Consider the following 21,181-nt stretch of genomic DNA (forward strand, 5'->3'; position numbering starts at 1 on the left):
AAAGTCATGCCAAATGTCCGTGTTGCACACGCTCCTCTAAAGATTGGATACTCTACACTCGGCAGTTGTCGACAAATATTGAAACCTAGTACAAACAAAACAGTCCAGTTAGGTAGGTCTAACTTCGAGGAAGAGGTCAATCGTCGAATCCAAATCGGCTGGCAGCGTTCGGGAAGCTTCGTGATATTCTCACGTCTGAAATATCGCAGTGTCTAAAGCTACAAGTCTTTGATAACTTATGGATCTGAGATGTGGTCGCTTACTGTGGGCCTCATAAGAAGGCTCAAGGTCAAATGCGATGGAGCTTGCTATGCTCGTAGTTTCCCTTCGTGATTGAACCAGAAATGAGCAGATCCGCAGGAGAACCAAAGTGACTGACATAGTCCGCAGAATCGCTAAAATCAAGTGGCAGTGAGTGGAGCTCGTAGCTTGCAAAGCTGATGGCCGCTGGGGCAGAAAAATTCTTGAGTGGCGACCACGAGCTGGAAGACGTAATGTGCTGCAGACCTCCACTAGGTCGACCGACGATCTGGTGAAGGTTGTAGGAGGTGCCTGGATGCGGGCGGCGCAGGACCGGTTGTTGTGGAAATCCTTGGGGGAGATGTCCTTTGTATCACTTGGATATGATTTGTATTAGAAAGTGCTGTGAGTGTGACGCTTTAACGGAAGGAAGTCAACCTAACCTAACCAACTGCGTATTTCTAAACTGCGTATTTCTATACTGTGTAGCCGCGAGAGCTCTTTGGCGCGCTGTCTTCGGCGAAGTATTGCGCGCGCAGATTTTGACAGCGCGAAATACCTACTTTAGCAGAAATACCAAGCCTTAAAGTTATTTATTTACTAAGTTTTTTAGTCACTATTTAGAAATCTGGTTCAAGGTTTGGTTTGGTTTTCACGGGTTAAAGGCAATTAGATCTAAGTATTTGATATGAATTTCAACTTGATAGCTCTACGCGTTCATGAGGAAAAAAGTAATAAGTTTATATTTATTAAAAAATATATATTTTGTAATGTAACTATGGTTTTCGTAATTTTTCCTTTATCTANATACCACGTCGCACATTTATCAACACGGAAACGGGACGTAACCATATCAACCCGAGGCGGTCTGTATTCTTTGTATGAAACGCACGCTTATCCGCACCGTAACGTAAACGCCTCGCCTCGCGATTGACAGCGCGCGAAAGGCGATACGGTGTTGTTCCCTTTCTGAGTTGATAAGTCTGCTATGACCTTTAGCCAGGCAACGGTCTAGGAAAGTTCTACAATTTTGCATTTACCGTTTTAGTGAAAAGCGTCTCATTGATAATAATAATTATCATTTTTAGATGAGGCCCCAAGCAAATTTTGATACTGGGCCCTTCGAAGGCATGCTACATCACTGATACAGAACTATGAACATATTATAATGTCTGTAGCAATAAAAAAAATGTTTTCAACTCTCTTGTAGCAAGCTGGTCTGCATATCGCTGGTAGGCAGCAGCAAGGAGTGGAGCGTATCTCTCCCGGACACAGAAGAAGCGCTGTGTGTGTGTGCCGCCGGTGGCGTGGTCGCGTGCGCCACCACCGCGCGCCTACTGAGGTTATTCACGCCTATGGGCACGCAGCGACAGGTTAGTTCGTTCGTTTCAGCCAAATGACGACCACTGCTGGACAAAGGCCTCCCTCAAGTATTTGACGTTCAATGCTGGACAAAGGGCTTACACAACGACCGGTCCTGCGCTGCCAGGATCCAGGTACTTCCCGACCTTCACCAGATCGTCAGTCCACCTTGTGAAAGGCCAGCCCACAATACCTCTTCCGTCTATAGTCTGGTCCGTGAGCACGTAGAATTTTGTCCAATGACCCCTAGCTATCCATCCTTATCGCTCGCGCGTAATTATGTTGCTATCTCGCTCGCACACTCACTACGGGTGCCAGTCGCACAGTCGCGACAGCAATATAATTATATGTGAGATAAGGATGGGTAGCTAGGGGTCATTGGACAAAATTCTACGTGTTCACGGACCGGGCTTTACAAGAAGTCAGCCTTGCCCCTACAGCCATCATCATTTATTTTATTGAATGGAACATTAATTTCAGGTAATTTCCCTGGCGGGCCCAGTAGTCGCCCTTGCTGGGTACAACACAACAGTTCTGGCCGTATACCACAGCACAGAACCCGGGGTTTCCGACCAGCACCTCGCTATGGACATCATAGCGATGAACGGTAAATAACAGAAACCTTAATATTATCATATCTCCCAGCAGTTATCAAACTTGTGATATAAAACCAGTGTGGTACAGTTACATTATCTCTGCATTATTCAAAAACAGTTTATTTTTACATTATTAAGACATCTTGATAACCTTTCTTTGATAAACTTTATATCTGCCATATTATTTAGAGGGTAATCAAACGAATATTGTTTATGTATTGCGATATACAACACGTTCATTAGCTCCGTTGAAATACCTAAAGTAAACACTACAATCTAGGGATTTGAGATGATGGAATGTAAACAAACACATCCATAAAGTAAATATTATGTGCACTGGGTATTACACGTATACTTTTATCAGCTGATGCAATTATGGTCCATTTAGAATAGCTTTAAAATGTGGCATTTCAAATAGAGAAGTTATGATAAGCTAAATCAGTTAGTGTGAAGGTCTGTATTAGAAACAGAAAAATAAAATCGTGTGTAATGCTGAATGGCTGACATTTAAAGTAGTGGAGTGGGGAAACCTGTTGGTTGCTAAGAGGAAATTATCTTCGAAAATATGTTATCGCAATCGTCTATTTGCTACTCAATCTTTTGTCACTGTTTGGTAATAAAGTCAACCTTAACTTATAGGAAGGGTTTGTAGTGGTTCTTACTGTATCTACGTCTTTCTTTGTTGATTCGCAGGCAGACACGTGCGAAGTAAAACGGTCCCTGTGCCGCTGACGCCAGGGTCCAAATTGGCGTGGCTGGGAACCACCGACACCGGCTCGCCGTGTGCCTTTGACAACACCGGCATGTTACGACTTTACGANTCATCGTGACGAGTTTAAAAAAAAAATTATAGAACCCTATTGATGATGCGGTAAGTGTAGAATTGAAAATAAAAGTAAGATAATAATTTAACATAGATTTATTCAGCAAATAGCGTTCACACAACTAAAGCCAAACAGTTTCAAACAAAACAGCACTTTGTTTTATTTTCTTTGTACAATGCACACCACACTTTACATGCAAGTAAAAAAATACTTATTACAGGTGCCTTGGTCCCTTTATCAGAAAATATTCTAATTTTAGCATGTAAGAGCAACTTTTGTGAGAAAATAAGATGTTGGCAGTTTTTATTTTATGACTTTTATAAACGTTGTCATTATTTTTTACTGCCATACACACTAAAATGGGAATTGAAATAAGTAGCATTGTAATTAATCTAAGCAGTCTGATGTAAAGAACTAATAACAATAAAAGAGATCTAAAGAATAAATTAAATAGTTAATAAAATATTTTGCATACCGTGGACACAACTTCGATGCACTTATGATGGTCAAGTCAGACATAATCGGCTAAATAAAGACCGTTAATTTTTCATTTTCATTTGCGAACATGGTTTAAAAGTGACCCATTACCGCGACGCTCTTTTCTCTTCTGTGAATGTGCGCTTTTTACTCTGAAAAGACACTTAAAACTCGATTAAAACTTAAGTTTAGATTCAAGCCTGTGATTGGTTGATCTTCAATATTTAACATCGATCTCATCTTTTAGCATCGTTTCAAAATACGGGCTTGTATATTCCCGTTAGGAACTTAGTGCTGAATGAAACAGTAAACATTCTGAGAACCTCCTTCTATTGAAGTCGGTTAAAAAGAAAAGATTGGTACTACTTCTACTATAGTCACAAATGAGTAAAACACTTGAAGTTGTTAATCGATTCGCAGTGATCGCAACCCAACTTTGGCCGAGCTTTAAAAAAAGCTAAATCGCCGATGCCAATACTATGTCTGCAGACTCATCATTATTATCTTATCATCAGGTCATTTAGTCTCCACTGCAGGAGCACGACCCTCTCTTATTTACCAGAGAGGCAAAGATCCGATATCCCTAGTGCATCGTCACAAACGCCCGTATTCACAAACGATGCTTGCATAAGTGAAGCAGCAAATCGAACGCACAGCGTTGAATAGAGCTCTGTAATTGGTTCGCGTGTCACCTTGTGCGTGCACGCGCACTGTGAGTCCTCATAGTAATGTTTGTGAATACGGGCGAAAGTTATGTCCACGATATTCGTAGCACCTCCCTCATCACCTTATCTGGTGGTGGTGTTGAACTGTGAGTAGTAATCGTCGGTCGGCGTGTTGTTGTTCACCACCTCACGGTAGTATTTCTCTTTCTCCTTCTGCTGGAGAGCTAGCAGTTGGTTCTCTTCCAGCAGTTGGCGGGCTATGTCTCTGTAGGGGCAAGACATAAATAATTTGTTGTAGAATGGTTGAAACTTTTAGGTCATACTCAGTAGGAAAAATAAAAAGAATTGTGTAGCCCTCATCATCAACTTCAAGTCGTGTATTTCGTCTGTACTGCAGAATAGCAACCTTCACTAATTTACAAGAAGCAAAAGAAGCATTTGGCTTAAACTTCCTAGTCCTGCCACCTCTCATAGTTTGTCTTTACCTATGGTTTATGGCAGGTCATGCCAACTCTTTGTAGCCCCAACAGGCTCATCGGGTTTGACGCAGACTGTCCCACTCGCCTTTCGTCACGAAATTCAATAAGGTTCCATTCAAATTCGGATTCGAATGCCATTTTAAGCGGATTACCAAAACCACTCCATCAGCGTAACACCAGCTAGACATCCGCTGCTGACTGGACTAGTTCTAGAACTAGGATTAATATTGTCTTCCCATTGATATATCATAGTAGTGTTTCGCTTACCTCCTCTTCCGCTGGTCCTCGATGTCCAGGCGCGCCACCTCCCTCTGGATGGACTTGGCCAGCGCCTGCCACTCCGCCTCCATTTTCTCTTGCGCCTCGCGTTTAGCCTGGAGTAATGTTTGGTTCTGTCAACTTTTGTCTTGATGAACTTAAAAGCTTCATATTATATGGAAAGCTTTCAAACTTCTAAAACGGACGATGGAACTGCAGCTTACTGAATTTAAGTTTACCTAAGCACAACTGAGGAAACTAGCATCGTGTGTGATTTGAGAGTAGGTAACTAGAATTGCCCGTTTTCTGTTTGATGTGTAGTCCTTAAGTCGCCTCTTACGACACCCGGGGTAAAGTTTCAAACTATGTAGAGTCATTAGGAATCTAGGACTCCAGTTTCATCACATAGGAATTGTTTCATCGTGTGTTTTGGGGGTGTAGTGGGCATTAAACACAGCAAATTGGCATTTCTAAAGTCTTAATAGCTTTCGGATAGTTCCATTTATTGCTAAAATATGGAAAACCTAATACTTTGCACGTGCCAATGTTTATCTATTTATAGACTCCCTTATTGCCTAGACTAGACGATAGCTAATTAAGTGAGACTGCGATAGCTAATTAGTACCTACTTAATTGTAATCTTATCAATGAGACAATCGAGACATCAGAAGAGCCTCTTTAAATATTATAGTTTCCATTGTTGACAAAATTTTGATAAGTAAGTCGTAAAGTAGATATCTACAGTGCCGGATTAAGCCAGCGCGGGGCCTGTAGCAAATTTCTATCAAGGGGCCCTTGGTTTGCTTTAGGTTGTCAAGTTTAGGGTATTAAATAAAACGGCACTCCGGTTTTTGATCCACGTTACTAAAAATGTCTTCCAAAACTTGCTTAATAGTGACAAAACCACATAAAAGTGCTTTCGTAGCATCAGCTCGGGCTGACCACCTAGTGTACGATAACCGTTTTAAAATCGGAATTTTTGAGGTAGAATCTTTAAGTGCGTTCGTAAGACGACCCCATCGATAGGTAGACGCGGAAAAAAATGTATATTATAGCGGTTTTCAATGAAATCGAAGAAAAGTAATGCTTCTGTACAGCAGTCTGCAGCGTAGGTACCTACTTAGCAACCAAATTTAATGAGTGTGCAAGACAGGGAATATATTCGGCGTACTTATTTATTTCCTTCGGGCTTGTAAGCCAATGTATTTCCCACTCATGTTACTGGCATTATCCCACGAGTTGTTCAGCAGTATGACCTTCCATGTCCAAGAACTTAACAAATTCTACTGGTCCAGATGGCAGAACAGAACATAGCGCACTATCAGAGTCAGCTGGTCTACATGCGATATATCTGGAGTAGAATCCAATGAAACTGAGTAGTATTTGCATCTCTTAATTTAACAAATAATTTGATCCAATAGGCTTGATGCAATTAGATGAATTAAGTCCTCACAGCTTGTTTTTGATAAATATGACGTACACACGGCCACACTGTTAACTATCCATGTCCGTTTTTGCTCTCGCTCTAATCAAATGGTGATTCTTTGCGATAGAACGAGATGAAATGACTGGCAATGGGCAGTTAACACTGTTGCCGATAGTACGTCCCTTTTCTTTATTAGCATAATTTTGTATATGTTGAGCCATAAAAGCGTCAAATTGGGCTATTAATTCTAGAAAGCCTAATAATTTCCATTGTGAGGTGAACCAACAATTTCGTCACTACCCCGAAGCGCAAGCACGCAACACGTTCTGCAAGATATTTTACGCTCCTATCCACAGATGAAACAGGCTCCTATCTAAATTAATATTTTTTTATTTCGGTCAGACAGGCGTTGGAGCGCGGGGCCCCCAAATTCGCGGGGCCCGTAGCATTTGCTACTCTTGCTACGTGGCTAATCCGGCACTGGATATCTAAACAATTAAATAAGATGTCTCTCTACTCTAGGTAGGTAAGTAGGTTTGAAATTAATCTTTCTCGAGAGAAAATCCTATCTTAAGTGATACTTGAGACTGATAATAAGGTTTAATTTTGAAAATTCCCAAGAGTAGTTTGTTGTGATTTTGTCCATTAACAAACATTGGAGAATTTCGCCTAAAATTACCTTGGCAGCAGCCATTTGTTCTTTCTGTGCTGCGTAAAATTTCTTCAGCTCTTCTTGGTTCATGCCTTTGTACATAAAGCCGATGGCTCTGGGGACAAAACAAAATTAAATTCAGCATTCTGAATCGCCAGTTACTACATTTTTTTCGTTCGTTTAAGCCAAATGACGTCCACAGCTGGACAAAGACCCCCCAAGGATTTCTTAGGACCGGTGTCCCACGCCGCCTGCATCCAGGCACCTCCCGCGAGTATTTTTTTATACATAGGTACCAAAAACCATCTATGATAAAACTTGGTAATAATATAGTACCTGTCCTTGCCAAGGGCGCTCTTGGCGACATCAGGGTTCTCAGTGAGCATGTCTGAGGTCAGATTGTTGTACATCTCGGCGGTGTTGTCCGCCTCCTCTTGCTCCTTCATTATCTGCTCCAGTTGTTTCTTTTCGGAAGCCTGGGAATTGTGAAAATGAAAGCGGTAGATAGATGATGGTATGAAAACTGGCTAGTTTTTTCTTTAGCTGCATTAAAGTGTAACGAGAATGCTATCAAATAGGTATACAAGTGAACATCAAAGTCACGTTATTACATAATGATTTGGATTCTACAACAAATAAATTCTTTTGATAGATCACTGCGTGCTGCGGACTTTGAATTTAGATAACTGTTTCGGAAACTTGTTTCTTATTTTATTATCATAGCAATTGGAAAATAAGTTGGGTTAGTCCCAACGTACGAGTAGTGGTAGGATTTAAATACGTACCTATATTGGGAAGTCTAAAAGAGCTTTTTAAAGCTTCTTACCAAAGCTTCGTTGTACCGCAGGTTGGCTTGGCCGAGCCTGTAGCGGCACTCGCGCTCCAACTTGTCCAGCTCACCTGCGCGTGCGTCTCTCGCTTTTATCGCCATCTATCGGACAAAATATTAACTGTGTAACAACCATTTTCGAAATTTTAGCTGCTTAACGTTCTTCTGATTAATTTCGTTGCGGGTTCAATGACAGTTTAACTTTCTCCCGGGACAAACTTGACCTTCATTGGTTGGGTTTTTATGGCGGTCAAGTTGTAGATCCTGGCTACACAGGAGTTGCAGCGGTGGAGACGAGAGGTGGCATCTTATGTTAGTTTTAGTAGGTGCTATTTTGCAATAAAAATGTGTAGTATGATGATTACAAGTAGGTACTGGAATTGACTAAGATGTTTATTTACCATGTAAGCAGCCTCGGCGGCCTTTCTCTCCTCTTGGGCAGACTTTCTCTCTTGCACCTGCTGCTCGAGCCACGCGTTCTTCTGAGCTGCCATGATCTTCTTGCGCTCTTCGTAGTCTAGGTCTTCGCCTTCGAACCTGGGAAATAGACGTGTTGACCACCAATCAATTGACGTACTTTTTAAAACTTTTTAAAACTGTCAAATCGACACTCCCATAGATTTTGTATGGCACTACAAGCAAGTGACGTCACTATTTTGTCAACTCAGTTAAACTACTTTTTTAAACTACATGCGACCAAAAATCGAATTATTGGGGAATGGTGTCAAATTGTCTATTCATATCATAATGTTATTAATACCAGCCCCCTTTCATCACTGGGGAACCAGAAATCATCATAATAAACTGCTTACTTCTGCGCACTGGACGGCTCGCCGTCCGAGGCTCGCGGCGGCTGCTGCTTTTTCAGAACATCTGGGTTGTTTATATCAAATCCTTCCCTATTAGTACCTGCTAGTACCTATTATCCTGTTGTCTATTGCTTCCTTACCCAGCAGTCCCTATTACCATCATGACAAATGACTTACTTCTGCGCACTGGATATGCCGACGGGCTCTCCGTCCGAGACTCTCTGGTTTGAGTCGTTCTCGCTCATATCAACTCTTGCTCCATTACTTAGTACCTACCTCGTAGTATTAGCCCGTTGTCTATAGCTTCCTCAAACCTTTTCACTCTCTATCAATCATAGGAAGAAATCATCATAATAAACTGCTTACTTCTGCGCACTGGACATGCCGGCAGGCTCGCCGTCCGAGACTCGTGGCGGCAGCAGCTTCTTCAGGACAACTGGGTCGTTCATATCAACTCTTGCTCTATTAGTACCTCGTAGTATTAGCCCGTTGTCTACTTATAGCTTCCTCAAACTTTTGCAGTCCCTATCAATCATAGGAAGAAATCATCATAATAAACTGCTTACTTCTGCGCACTGGATATGCCGACAGGCTCTCCGTCCGAGACTCGGGTCTGGGTCGCTCATATCAACTCTTGCTCTATTAGTAGTACCTCGTAGTATTAGCCCGTTGTCTATAGCTTCCTCAAACCTTTGCAGTCCCTAACAATCATAGGAAGAGATCATCGGAGAATGTGCGAAGGAATTATATAACTTAATTCCACCAGCCCCTTTCCATCACCGGGGAACCAGACGCAGGCTAGCGTACCATCCCTACATTGTCGACATTCCACCAGCTCGCACTAAGCGTTTCGACGACTCCTTTATAATGCGAACAGCTAGGGACTGGAATTCGCTGCCTGCTGCTGTATTTACTGAACACTATAATTCGGGCGTTTTCAAGGCGAGAGTGAATAGGCACTTACAGGGCAGATATGTACCATCCTAGACTGCATCTCACTTAACACCAGGTGCGATTGCGGTCAAATACCTGCCTTGTCTAGCATAAAAAAAAAAGAAATCATCATAATAAACTGCTTACTTCTGCGCACTGGACATGCCGACGGGCTCGCCGTCCGAGGCTCGTGGCGGCAGCTGCTTCTTCAGAACATCTGGGTCGTTCAGGTCGTACTCCCGCCGGTCTTCGGGCCGCTGGTACTTGGAGCGGAATGCGTCTATCTCCATGTTTATGCGGCGACGTTCCTAGGAACAAATTAGGATCGGTAAGTTATAAATTGCATCTAACAAAGTCTAAATTTGTTTGGAACACTGGTGACCGACTTCCTGATTTACCCATGACAGAGAGCTTCAGAAGTATTAATGTTAATAGAGATTAGCCAGTCTCTACTCTCTACTAAAGTAAGAGAAAACTGGTGGGCAGGCATCTTCTACAAACTGCCTTACTGCTCTTTTAATTGAAAAGTTTTTTAAGAGTCTTATTAACGGGGGTTAATTTTCTGCAATATGTGGCTACTATACATAGGGCGACAACATTGCTATGCAACAAATGCAAGGCCTCGTGTCACTATTTCGATCCTATACCTACTTGTCCGGTATGTTCAGCCATAAACTGCATAAAACAGTTTTAGCAGTGGACTACTAGGCAGGATTTAGAAAGAAATAAGGAAAAAATATTTTATTTTGTACAAGACCCACATCATCTCATAACGATAATAATATGAACAGTTATTATAGCTCATTAAATAAATTATAGTAAACTGTCAAAAGAGCAGTCAGTCCCATTTCATAAAAGCATTGAACGTTAAAAGCGCCATTGCAGGGGCGCGACGGATGGCGCCCGGCCCGCATAGCGGTCGCATTACTCGCGTGGTATGACGTCACGGCGTCAAGGAAACCCGTTCTCAATGAACGCGGTTGCCAAGCGAGCGTTGTTGCCCCCGTAACGTCATGACGCGCCAGTTTGCGGTGCCGCCATTTTGCCGACGGTCGTGTTTACGGAGAGAAACATTACATTTTTAGCTAAAAATAGTCAAAGAATATCCAGTGAAATATGAATTCCGTCCATTGGAGTGCGCAAGAGGACGAGATTTTGATTGATTTTGTGAAAGTGAACGAAGCATTGTACAATACAAAATGCGCAGATTACAGAAAACCGCATGTGAAACAAAACTTGTGGTGTGAAATCGCTGAAAAGTTTCCGAATAAAACTGGTAAGTGATACTTTTTGTTAAATCCCATTCACCATTACCAAGTGAATAAGTTAATTTTGGTGTTTTCACTACTTTTCTAGGCTTACTACCTATTGCTATCGATCTAATAGATAATTTACATAATTAATTATCCGTATTTGTTTGAGTGTTTCTCAAACTGCAAATGCTTTAACTATAGTCAGTGTCGGTCAAGAAATTGCCGAATAACAATAACACCGAACTCCGTAGTTAAAGATGTAAATAAATTTAACTGACTAGAACATAGTATGACTTTAAAAGTCCAATATCTCTTTACAGATGTCGATTGCTCCAAAAGATGGTGTTATGTACGAGACTACTATATCAGGCGTAAATCCAGACCTGGCACTTGTGGAGAAACCGCTAAAAGGAGGTTTGAACTCCTACACTTCTTGGACAAATTCCACCCAAGGTACAGCTCTATGAATGGCTCCGACGGGAACATAGTAGACGGGAGTGAGAGTATCGACAACATGGATAATAGTGAAGGGACACCATCCCAAAACGAGGAAAACTATGATGCGCCCGAGTACCAGGACAACCAAGATAGCAATTACGGCGATGATGGTAATAACGATTACATCCCAAATCACAGAAAACGGAAAATTGTAGATGGAATGCAGCAAATACGAATTACAAATAGTAATGAACCAGATGAGAATGACCTATTTTTCAGCTCTATGGCAAAGATTGTGAAGAAACTATCGAGGTACGAACAGGCACAGTTGAGAATGCAAATTGGGACGTTGGTTGGTAACGCTGAGTTACGCTGCATTGAAAACGAATCAACGATGCCACAAATTAGCAACGTTATACAAAAGACTGAGTTTTAAGGAATACATTATTACCTAGTGTATAAGATACGGTTGCGAAGCGAACGTAAGACAGCAGGTCAGGTTTCGAGGGTTCCTGAAGTTCAAGCCTTTATTTTTTATAAATGAAACTTGTTTTTTATTTTTTCGTGATTGTAGTATCTCCCAAGTCAAAGACATTGTGGTTATTGTAATTCGATTTGTATGTATGTATACCTACATATAACCTTAGTAAATAAAGTTTATTACAACAATGAATTGTTTACTTTACCTGTCGTATTACCATTACATTAGTAAGTATTATGGTAGGTAAGCATTTTTAACATTTCACGAATATCGGTGTGCAGGTCAGCCAACCACGATATTTCATGCTGACTGATCGATTCGTTTGAATTATTGATGAGTGTATCAGTGTAGCTAACATGTCTTTGTCCTTCTCCCTCAGTCACAAACTAACGCACTGTGAGACCTCATAGTAATGTTTGAGACACAATGACGTAATGACGTACCTCTTTCTCCCTCGCTTCAAGCACCACGGCCACATTACTGTCTTTGATCATCTGCTGAGCGAAAGCAAGGTCCCTTCGTTTCTGCTCATCCCGCTCAGCTCGTTTTTCCACCACTTGACGCTCCAGGAACGGGAGGTCGACCTAGGGGCAAAACAATTTGTTAGGTCCAGACGAAAACATTTAAAGACTTGTTTTATTTCCTCTCTCAAAAGGCTGAATATTCCTCCCAGGCTTGACTGTCACAAAACCAGGCAGGGTATCACAAGCTGGCCTATTAAATACCATACACAGTCCTAAGTATTCAAATATTTCAAAATATAAAAAAGTATTTTGATGGAAGATACGAGTAGATCCAAGTCATCCAAGTATCTCCTCAGCCACACCAAAGGAAATAGGATTAACTAAATCTAATTTACATCTTTATTGCATTGTGTTGTAAGTTGATCGATTTAGTAGTTGTAGCAATACTTTGAGAAATCCTAATAGAATGTCCCAAACTGAGAATCAAACCAGTATTTTAGCACTGAAAACATTATCCCGCTAGAACTTGTATTTAAAGACTTGTAGAGGACAAGCGTATTTTCTATAGCTACGAAGTTAAAACAAATCTTACACCAATCTTCCTGTTCCGAGCATTGAAAATCCTGGATCTTCTCTCCAACTCACATTGTCTCCTTCGCTCCCTATTTTGGGCCTCCTTTCTATCTCTCTCATTTGCAATTTGTAGCTTCAGCATATTGCTTTAGCCTTTGTTTGAGATTCGTCTCAAAATAACTTGTTGTGATCGCTTGAAGTAAAAAAAACTATAGTTTGAATTTGACTCGAAACGTCCCGTGCGCAAACGATCAAGCAAAAAATACGTTGCCATGGCAATTATGTTTTTAAATGTAGAGTCGCAGTGGACAGTGGTTGAAGAAAACGAAAACGACAGTAAAAAGTTTGTGTACCAAATTATTAAGTTTATGGAACTTTGCACAGTGGGTAGTGTAAGAATACAAAGGTGCCCAATGACACAATAGGTTTTACAGTTTAAAAGAACAAACAAATCTTTTAGAATCTTGTTGTTTCTGAGTACCTACATAAAACAAAACTTAGTTACAACAAGTTCATGTATACATATGTAGGTACATAAAACAAAACTTAGTTACAACAAGTTCATGTACCTACATGTATTAAAAAAAAGACGAGGCTTAATTTTTGCTCTACAATTCAATGTTTATAAAAAACATCAGGCCTCGTTATTAATTCTATGCTCGTACGTAATATCTCACTCTAAATTCAAATCTTGAGCAAAAATGCAATCCTCAAATAATGAGCGTAGCGTTTAAGTAAATGTTGCTCAAAACTCTCTGGTAGATAGGTACTTTTCTCCGCGGTAGAAAATCAATTTTCCAGTGTAGCAACACCGAAACTGCGGCTCGATGCGTATGGTGTAGCCATGGAAGCGAGGCACTCCGCCGAACGTATTTAGTTAGTACACGCCGAGTGTTCGACTAAGTTAGTCACGCTGCCCGATTTCGCGACGACCGCTCCACGCGTATACAAAAACGTTGACCGCACAGTGCTCCACAACGTAAACAAAACAGTGTGAGAGTTAAGTGTTTATTGTGTAATGTGACGATTATGACCAGTGTTCTAAAAAAGTCTAAAGGCACAAAAGGTAAATCAGAATCCATGCAAGAGGACCTGCCTTCGAGATGGGGGAATGACTCCCGAGGGATGGAAGATGTAGGCAAACTTATCAAGTACATCGATGACAGTATTATTGGCAAAGGAAACTCGTTTTGCGGACCATTTGGAAGGAGGAAAGGTAAGGAGCTTCAGAATTATAACGATAAATCTATTAAAACAAGGCACTTTAGACCGACTCTTTCCTAGTTCTTTTGCTGAAAATAACTGAAAGAAAAAAAAATATGCGCCTATCTTTCTTTGAAGGTCAATCAGAAAATTTGGCAAAACGTATTTAGATGATATCTAACTCGGATCATCCAGCAAAAACGAATAGATTGACAAACAAATTCTTTAAAGTAGACGAAAAAATAAACGCGTCTTATAGATGCCAAGAAAATAAATCCTACATAATGCTGAGATGTCAATCAGTCATTATTTTTATCACGTTCCGGTTCTAGTTAGTGGTGTTCACCTACATCGCTAACTTTATTCAGTTGAAAAGGTCGGACGCTCTATTAAACGTCGTCCCCAGCTTGTCTTTATCAGCAACTCACACTTTACGATAAGATTATGAGAATAATTAATAAATAATTCCTTCCACGCATGTGTTGTTGTCGCTCGGCATCTATGTTGGGCGCCAAAATTCGTGGTGTGACTCTAGCAGAAGTATAGCCATTTGGCACGACCAATTACGATTCATCAATCAATATCATCGATACACGTCCCGGCTACTGTAAGCATTCGATCGGTCAATTTCGTAACTTTTTCCTCATCGCTTTTTGAGATAATATGCTTCAGTGAAAGGTATCATCGTCCGACAAACCGGTTCTAAAGGTCGCTCGGGAGAGATGGGAGCAAAAACCTGGATACTTTTTACTCTACGTTTTGTTGAAGTTTCTTACGCCGATCACGCTCGCGATGTAAGTGTCATGTTACACTTAAACGGCTAGATGCATATTAATTATTAATGCATTGTGCCACGGAAACGTTTAGTTGTACTCACAACACAATAGATAAAGGGAACAAATGACTGTTCACGTGCGCACTCACGTGTTTTGTCTATAAAATTAGTCATTCTACACACTAGGGTGCTATTTCTTAGGGATATATCTATTGAGTTATTAGTTTGTTTTTGTGCTAGGTTTGAATACGTAACAAAAGAATGTTGATGGCTTAAATAACCTTAAGATCAACGTAGTGTGGATTTGATACTACGCGCTACGTGCCAAGTAACTATGTGTGTATTGGGATTAGGTGTTATGGTAGATGTAATTTGCTTAGTCAAAGCGGCTTTACTTCTAGATTTGAGTTTATCCGGATTATTATTAGCTTTACCTTACAAGGTCTATTCTGTTAGATAACTAATTAACGACCAGTTACTTTTCGTGCTCTTGAATCACCTTTTGAAAAGATTTTCTATTAAAGCGGCATCTCTTATATACAAGAACATCATCATCTCTTCAATGTAGAGTTGTCCATATGAAAATCTATTGAATTTGCACTGCACACAGTACCTTATATGGGAGATACCTAATAACCTCACCTTATACATAATATTTTGTACGATCATATTCAAGGTTGGGCTCTCGTAGGAACCGGTCGTGCTCAGGAACAATTACTTCAATTTGTATCGGGCCGCTTGACCGGCGCGTGGCACTTGTTATGCACGCGTTTATCGCGCTATTTGGACTATGAATTTGTATACGATTTATCAAATATAAGCAGAAGATATTCGGCTTTTCGATTATGTCCTTTGTCGGTCCATCATAAAGGTAGCAGGGAAGCGTTGGACGCAGGCCGCTACCACTCGATCAACATGGAAAGCATTGGGGGAGGCCTATGTTCAGCAGTGGACGTCCTATGGCTGAAATAATGATGATGATGATGTCATTTGTTGAGTTTTTGGAAATTTGCTTCAAAGTTAGGCAGACGTTTGTGTGGAAATTCCTCATAAGAGTAGTAGGGGTTCTATCAGCTATTAAAATGTTTTTTATCAGTGGTTAATGAACTTAAGAGTCATGTAAAGGTGTCTAGTGGTTTGGCCGCCACATAATTACACAGCTTAATATGGATCGCAAGGCGATGCTAATTGAATTTCAAGATCTCTACATTAAGAATTGAGGTTCTCTACTACATTATAGGTACTCGTAGTCCGTTAAAGTTGCGAAAGACTCTACCAGTATGTCTGAAAAACTCTGTCAAATTGTATAGAAGCGTAGCCCCGAGCACACGTTGCTCTCTTTTGTCCCTGAAGGTTGACTCTATCTCTTGACCGTGAACTCTTTAGTACGGGACCAATGAAGTTTTTAAATCGCTTTCACTATAACGAGTGATTATATTTCTAGATTACACTATATTAAAGTAAGAACTGAAGACACACTGGAAACTGGAATGAACCCATTTGAGTTGTGAAAATAGAAAGGTATGAGAATTAAAATTTCTTAGCCATTAACAAAATTGTATGACCGAAGAAAACATGTAGATTCGCATGATTAATGAATACATTTCAAGCTATTAAATGACTGCTGTGGTCGTGCAAGGCAAACATCGCAATAAAATACAAGCCAATCTCGTAAATAAAACATTACAAAATCTTTGCATAAGTACATTAAAGGTAAAAAGGTGGGCGGGGTCTCTTTCAACGTCATTTCACGTGATATTTTTTAACAACTGCAAAACAATCGGTAAAATACGCTGAGAGTTAGCATAAATTATGAATAACAATGCTAACATCGGCAGATATTTGGAAAATAATATTTTGTCATTTTTACTGAAATCTATAAAACAATGTCGTATTTTACACCATATTAATATAACTCGATAACAGTTGAACCGATTTTTTTATCGCTGATTTGTTTCGCCCCCAAAATATAATATCATTAGAAATAAAATGAAGAAAATGTTAAAGTAAATTCGGTATTTTCTTTCCATTTTCCGCAATTTACGTACCTCTTATTGAACGGTTGCCGGCTATCCGGCGCCGGGTACCCGGTGATGAAGTGTGTGGGCATGGCGGATTAATTACGCCGGAACATGTGAAAGCTACGTACCATGCCCATACACTTCACCACCGGATACCCGGCGCCGGTTAGCCGGCAACCGGGATGTGTGAAAAGGACCTAACTGGGTTGTACGAAGTTTATTGCAGGGTCAGCTATTGAGATGTCAACATTGATCGGTATTTATTTCGTCAGAAGCATTAACTTCAATTGTTTTTTTTCTACCGTGCATTTGGTTTTTGTCTACCGTGCAATTGGTTTTTGCTTACCGTGCTGTAGAGTTACACCCTTCAACAAAATTCGAATTTCTATTCCTCTCTGTTACGGGACTATTCCCACCTCTCGTTCCCACCACTGCAACTCCTGTGTAGCCAGGATCTACAGCTTGACCGCCACAAAAACCCAACCAATGAAGGTCAAGTTTGTCCCGGGGGAAAGTTAAACTGTCATTGGACCCGCAACGAAATTAATCAGAAGAACATAGGAGGGAGTTCGAAATTTAGGTTCGACTTCCCTCCATTGCAAAGCGGATGACAGGTGACAAACAAAGGTTTAAAAACCTTTAAGAAAAAGATTATGCACCACGGACAATAAATTAAATTAAGGGGGCCTATCTTATGAGTAATTAGCAACTACCTGCCAATAATATTTTTCACAAAATCGCTTAAAAGCACGGAAATTTTTCCTTGTCGCGACAAGATCGGTGTAATAAATTGCGGAAACAGATGTATGTTGTATTGAATTAAGCATTATATCACGTTCATGTTTCCAAAGATCACACTCCCACAAGATATGATGGGCAGACTGCTCATGACTGACATCATCAGTGGAACACTCGCAAAAAGGAGACGGAACTAGTTTGAATTCGTGAAGTTTATGTTTAAAGTTGCCATGTCCCGTGAGGAACTGCGACGAGCAATGGTCGATTTCTAACCATCGCCTAGTTAGACGTTCGCGTACATTCGGGAAGAATTTATATAAGTGACGTCCTTTGACTGACGTATCCCATCTTTTTTGCCATTCATTAAGTAAATCTTCTTCAACGACTTCTCGGGAATCAAATAATCGACTTATTTTAGAACGATCGCGGCTATTTAAGAAATCGGAGGTTATATTTTCCCTTGATGCGAAGTACATAGCCGCACGCTTTTGTACCTCTAAGTCGACCGGCAGTACACCAGCCAGGACTGGCAGAGCCTCCGTGCTCACAGTTCTGTAAGCTTTGCAAAGAAAAATCAATGCAAGGCGTTGACTTTGGAGTAGTTTCCGTCGAGCGGCTCCTATAGTAGCTCTGTCAGCCCAAACTGGTGCACCATAGCAAATGGAGCTTAAATAAGTGGCCGAATATATTACTCGGAGGATTTTAAACGTTAGACCCCACGTCGAGGTTGAAATGTGACTTAAGGCATAAAAGTTCTTTTTAGCTTTTTCACCGATCTGTTTAATGTGCTCGACAAAACTAAAGTTTTTCTCTAAAATTAGTCCGAGATAGCAAACAGATTCCCGTTTTTTAACAGTTATTTCATTGAATTTAATGCGAGGCAAAACTTTAAGATTACCTTTTAATAGAAGCTGATAAGTTTTGTGAGGGGCAAACTGCAAACGATTCCTGTCTCCCCATTGAGATATTAAATTCAAGCATGTATCCGCTAGATTTTCAAGCTTTGATCTAGTGTCAGCCTCTATTAAAAGGAGACCGTCATCAGCGTACCCGGTTAACGAACAGCCTTCGGGTAATGGTAATGCTAGAAAATCATCGAAACCCAAATTCCAAAGGTAGGGCCCTAGGACCGATCCTTGGGGACAGCCGCGCGTGAGCACCTTTGATTCAGCATGATGGCCGAGTTTTAATTTAGTTGTACCGTTACAAAAGTACGAGTGCAGTAGTGAATATATATTACTATAGCATCCACGAACTTTCAGTTTTAAGAGCAGGATCGGCCACCAAGCATTGTCGAAGGCACCTGAAATATCGAGGAATATTCCTACAACGTACTTTGCCACCGAGGACGTCACTTTTTGTCTAACAGATATTACTGCATCTGCAGTAGACTTCCCGGCGGTGAAGCCAAACTGCTGCTCGTGAAAAATTGGACCACCCGGTAGCAAACGCGGCACTACTAATCGCTCTAACAGTTTACCTAATGAGGGAAGTAATGTAATAGGTCGGTACGATTTAGGATCTTCGGGCGGTTTGTCACCTCCCTTTGGTATAATTTTAATAAATCCGCGACGCCATATACTCGGAAACACGCCCTCCGAGATACAACGAGTGAAAACATTAAGAATATCCGTTCCGGCTGTTTTACACGCTGCTTTAATCATTTTATTTGATATTTTATCTTCGCCCGATGCTTTGTTTAAGGGTAAACTATTTACTATATCGTAAAACTCATCAAGGCTAGGAATAGAAGACACAGGCGACTCAGGCAGCACCGCAATAGCATTTCTGACGTCCCGATGATAATCGTTATCGTCAGACACACTATCGTCGGGTATAAGCGCGTTAAGAAGAGCACCTGTTGTTTCCTCTACACCCACCGTATGAGTGTTGTTAATTTTTATGTTAGAAATATAAGCAATATCTAATTTACGGTTAGCTTTGAATTCATGATATATCGGAGACCACGGACCCTCTTTTTCTAATCTCTCGACTGTTTTCCGCAGTAACACGCCCTTGGCTTTAGTTACAGCAGCTCGATAATGGGACCTGGCAACCCTCAAAGAACATAAAGCATTTTCATATGTATCCCCAGTAACATTTGCCTTTCGAAGTGTGTTAAGCTTACGGCGAGCCCGGCGAAACCTCTTTCTAATTTCTACCAGCGATTCATTCCACCAATCACATCTACGTACACCTCTAGTTGGAGCGCGACCAATCGCAACATCTGCACAATACGTAAAAGTATCGGACATAATTTCTGCACTATCAGTCGCGCTCAGGTCGGCACGAGTAAAATCTTTGGCATGAGACGCAAAAAGAGTACTGAAAAAAGCCCAGTCCAAAAATTCCTCTCTGTTGCCTTGCACATATTATGTCAGCATATTAGCATGTGTGAAAGAGCCAGATAAATCCGCAAGTACGGATTTTATTGTAGGGAATAACCCCATAGCTGCAGGTGCGTAGTAGGTGTAAGGGTAAGGGTGAAGTATAAGGGGAAAGTTCTATTGATTTTAATAATCCCAATGACAACCAGCTGTGTTTTTGTGGTCTCAAAAATGGCATTGAAATCAAAACATTGTTTATTTAAATTGTATTAGTGAGAGCGCCTAATTTATCGGCCATAAGTTACTATTCTCTAAATGTGTGGCGCCACAATTAAATTAGCATAAAACTATTTATATTGAGCGATTTAGGATGCAGTGACGTAAAACGAACCGGTATTATTATTTTAATTAGCAACACCTGGCTTTTGGCGCTATTTTTAGTAACACGAAATAATCACGTTTAATATTTAAGTATGCATGATTTAATATTTATTAAAATATAATTTCAAAATAACGATCAAAAGAGATAGATAAACATGGAAGTTTAGACGAATTAAGACTTCGTAGAGCCATTTTTTTGTGATGTTTAAAATCAAATGTATTTTGTGTATTTTGCATAGTAATGTAATCATTCTATACAGATCTTACTTCAACAAATTTCAATCGCTTCAAGTATTCGCGTACGAGTCGTAATGTATGTAAATACGCGTTCGCTTGTACATACTCGTTGTGTATGTAAATACGCGTTATCGCCGCTTGCGCAACAGTCGCGACCTTCGCGTTTGGGCGCTCGTAGACTTATCAGTCAACGCTGGTAACTTGAGGATGATAAACAGATATCTAGTAAATAAATGAAATTAAAATATTTTGTCTCCTACTAGCGGACACTCGTAACTTAAGTATTTCGCGTGAAATTCAGCCTTTTCAGGGAGAAAATAGGGATTTTCCTTTATTAGGAGCCTGGGGGTTTTCCAAGAATATTGTCTTTTCACGTGATAGTCGATTTAACCATTTCAAGTATTTTACTTTTAAGAACGACGTGTTTTCATAACCTTTGAGTCCCATTTTTCACCTTTCCTTTTTCAGCTTTGTTTTTCTTCTTTGAAATGCTCACTATCTTTAACATTCAGATTTTTTTTTGCATATTTAAGATCAAGTGGTTTCAAGTTGTCGCATTTGGAATCGTGTCCAAAATGAGGTTTCAAGAATTCCAGTTTGAGCATCTTTTCACTCAAGGATGAATTTAATATGAAAATTCATACTTGAAGATGAGTACGACAAGCCAAAAACCTCAATAAAGAAACCGGGTCTTAGTGAATGAATGACCTTTTGATGTAGAACGTCATTCGATTCATGTG

General features: G+C 40.5%; 4 protein-coding genes across 6 annotated transcripts in view; 3 read left to right on the forward strand and 1 right to left on the reverse strand.

Annotated features, from left to right (window-relative positions):
• The first annotated feature begins 344 nt into the window (after positions 1-344).
• Positions 345-3,028, forward strand: LOC114361865 (WD repeat and HMG-box DNA-binding protein 1-like). Its single transcript, XM_028317083.1, has 4 exons — positions 345-370; positions 1,451-1,613; positions 2,083-2,209; positions 2,892-3,028. The coding sequence occupies exons 1-4, from the start codon at positions 345-347 to the stop codon at positions 3,026-3,028; spliced, it is 453 nt and encodes a 150-aa protein (XP_028172884.1).
• A 1,159-nt stretch (positions 3,029-4,187) lies between these two features.
• LOC114361885 (RIB43A-like with coiled-coils protein 2) lies at positions 4,188-12,995 on the reverse strand. The gene is made up of 9 exons (XM_028317103.1): positions 12,779-12,995; positions 12,166-12,306; positions 9,698-9,858; positions 8,210-8,345; positions 7,806-7,910; positions 7,316-7,455; positions 7,007-7,094; positions 4,911-5,017; positions 4,188-4,429 (listed from the first exon to the last, which is right to left on the reverse strand). The coding sequence occupies exons 1-9, from the start codon at positions 12,899-12,901 to the stop codon at positions 4,288-4,290; spliced, it is 1,143 nt and encodes a 380-aa protein (XP_028172904.1). The 5' UTR covers positions 12,902-12,995; the 3' UTR covers positions 4,188-4,287.
• LOC114361877 (uncharacterized) lies at positions 10,564-11,910 on the forward strand. Its single transcript, XM_028317092.1, has 2 exons — positions 10,564-10,826; positions 11,124-11,910. The coding sequence occupies exons 1-2, from the start codon at positions 10,667-10,669 to the stop codon at positions 11,675-11,677; spliced, it is 714 nt and encodes a 237-aa protein (XP_028172893.1). The 5' UTR covers positions 10,564-10,666; the 3' UTR covers positions 11,678-11,910.
• Positions 12,996-13,608: 613 nt separating the features above from the next.
• Positions 13,609-21,181, forward strand: part of LOC114361819 (uncharacterized) — a 101,121-nt gene continuing 93,548 nt past the window's right edge. For all 3 annotated transcript variants that reach the window (XM_028317010.1, XM_028317027.1, XM_028317020.1), the window contains exon 1: positions 13,609-13,975. In XM_028317010.1, coding sequence (XP_028172811.1) covers positions 13,789-13,975 — 187 coding nt within the window. In that variant the 5' untranslated portion in view covers positions 13,609-13,788. The remainder of the gene's footprint in view (positions 13,976-21,181) is intronic.

The sequence above is a fragment of the Ostrinia furnacalis genome, unplaced genomic scaffold (genome assembly GCF_004193835.3).
Source record: "Ostrinia furnacalis isolate ACB-3 unplaced genomic scaffold, ASM419383v2 OfSCF0375, whole genome shotgun sequence".
Taxonomy (NCBI): Eukaryota; Metazoa; Arthropoda; class Insecta; order Lepidoptera; family Crambidae; genus Ostrinia; species Ostrinia furnacalis.

Coding starts and splice junctions, on each gene's coding strand:
- LOC114361877 (XM_028317092.1), top strand. CDS start 10,667: ATGAATTCCGTCCATTGGAGTGCGCAAGAGGACGAGATTTTGATTGAT. Junction 10,827..11,123: donor AAAGTTTCCGAATAAAACTG/GTAAGTGATACT, acceptor ATCTCTTTACAG/ATGTCGATTGCTCCAAAAGA.
- LOC114361885 (XM_028317103.1), bottom strand. CDS start 12,901: ATGCTGAAGCTACAAATTGCAAATGAGAGAGATAGAAAGGAGGCCCAA. Junction 7,911..8,209: donor CCGCCGAGGCTGCTTACATG/GTAAATAAACAT, acceptor TTTGTCCGATAG/ATGGCGATAAAAGCGAGAGA. Junction 7,456..7,805: donor TGCGGTACAACGAAGCTTTG/GTAAGAAGCTTT, acceptor CACAATTCCCAG/GCTTCCGAAAAGAAACAACT.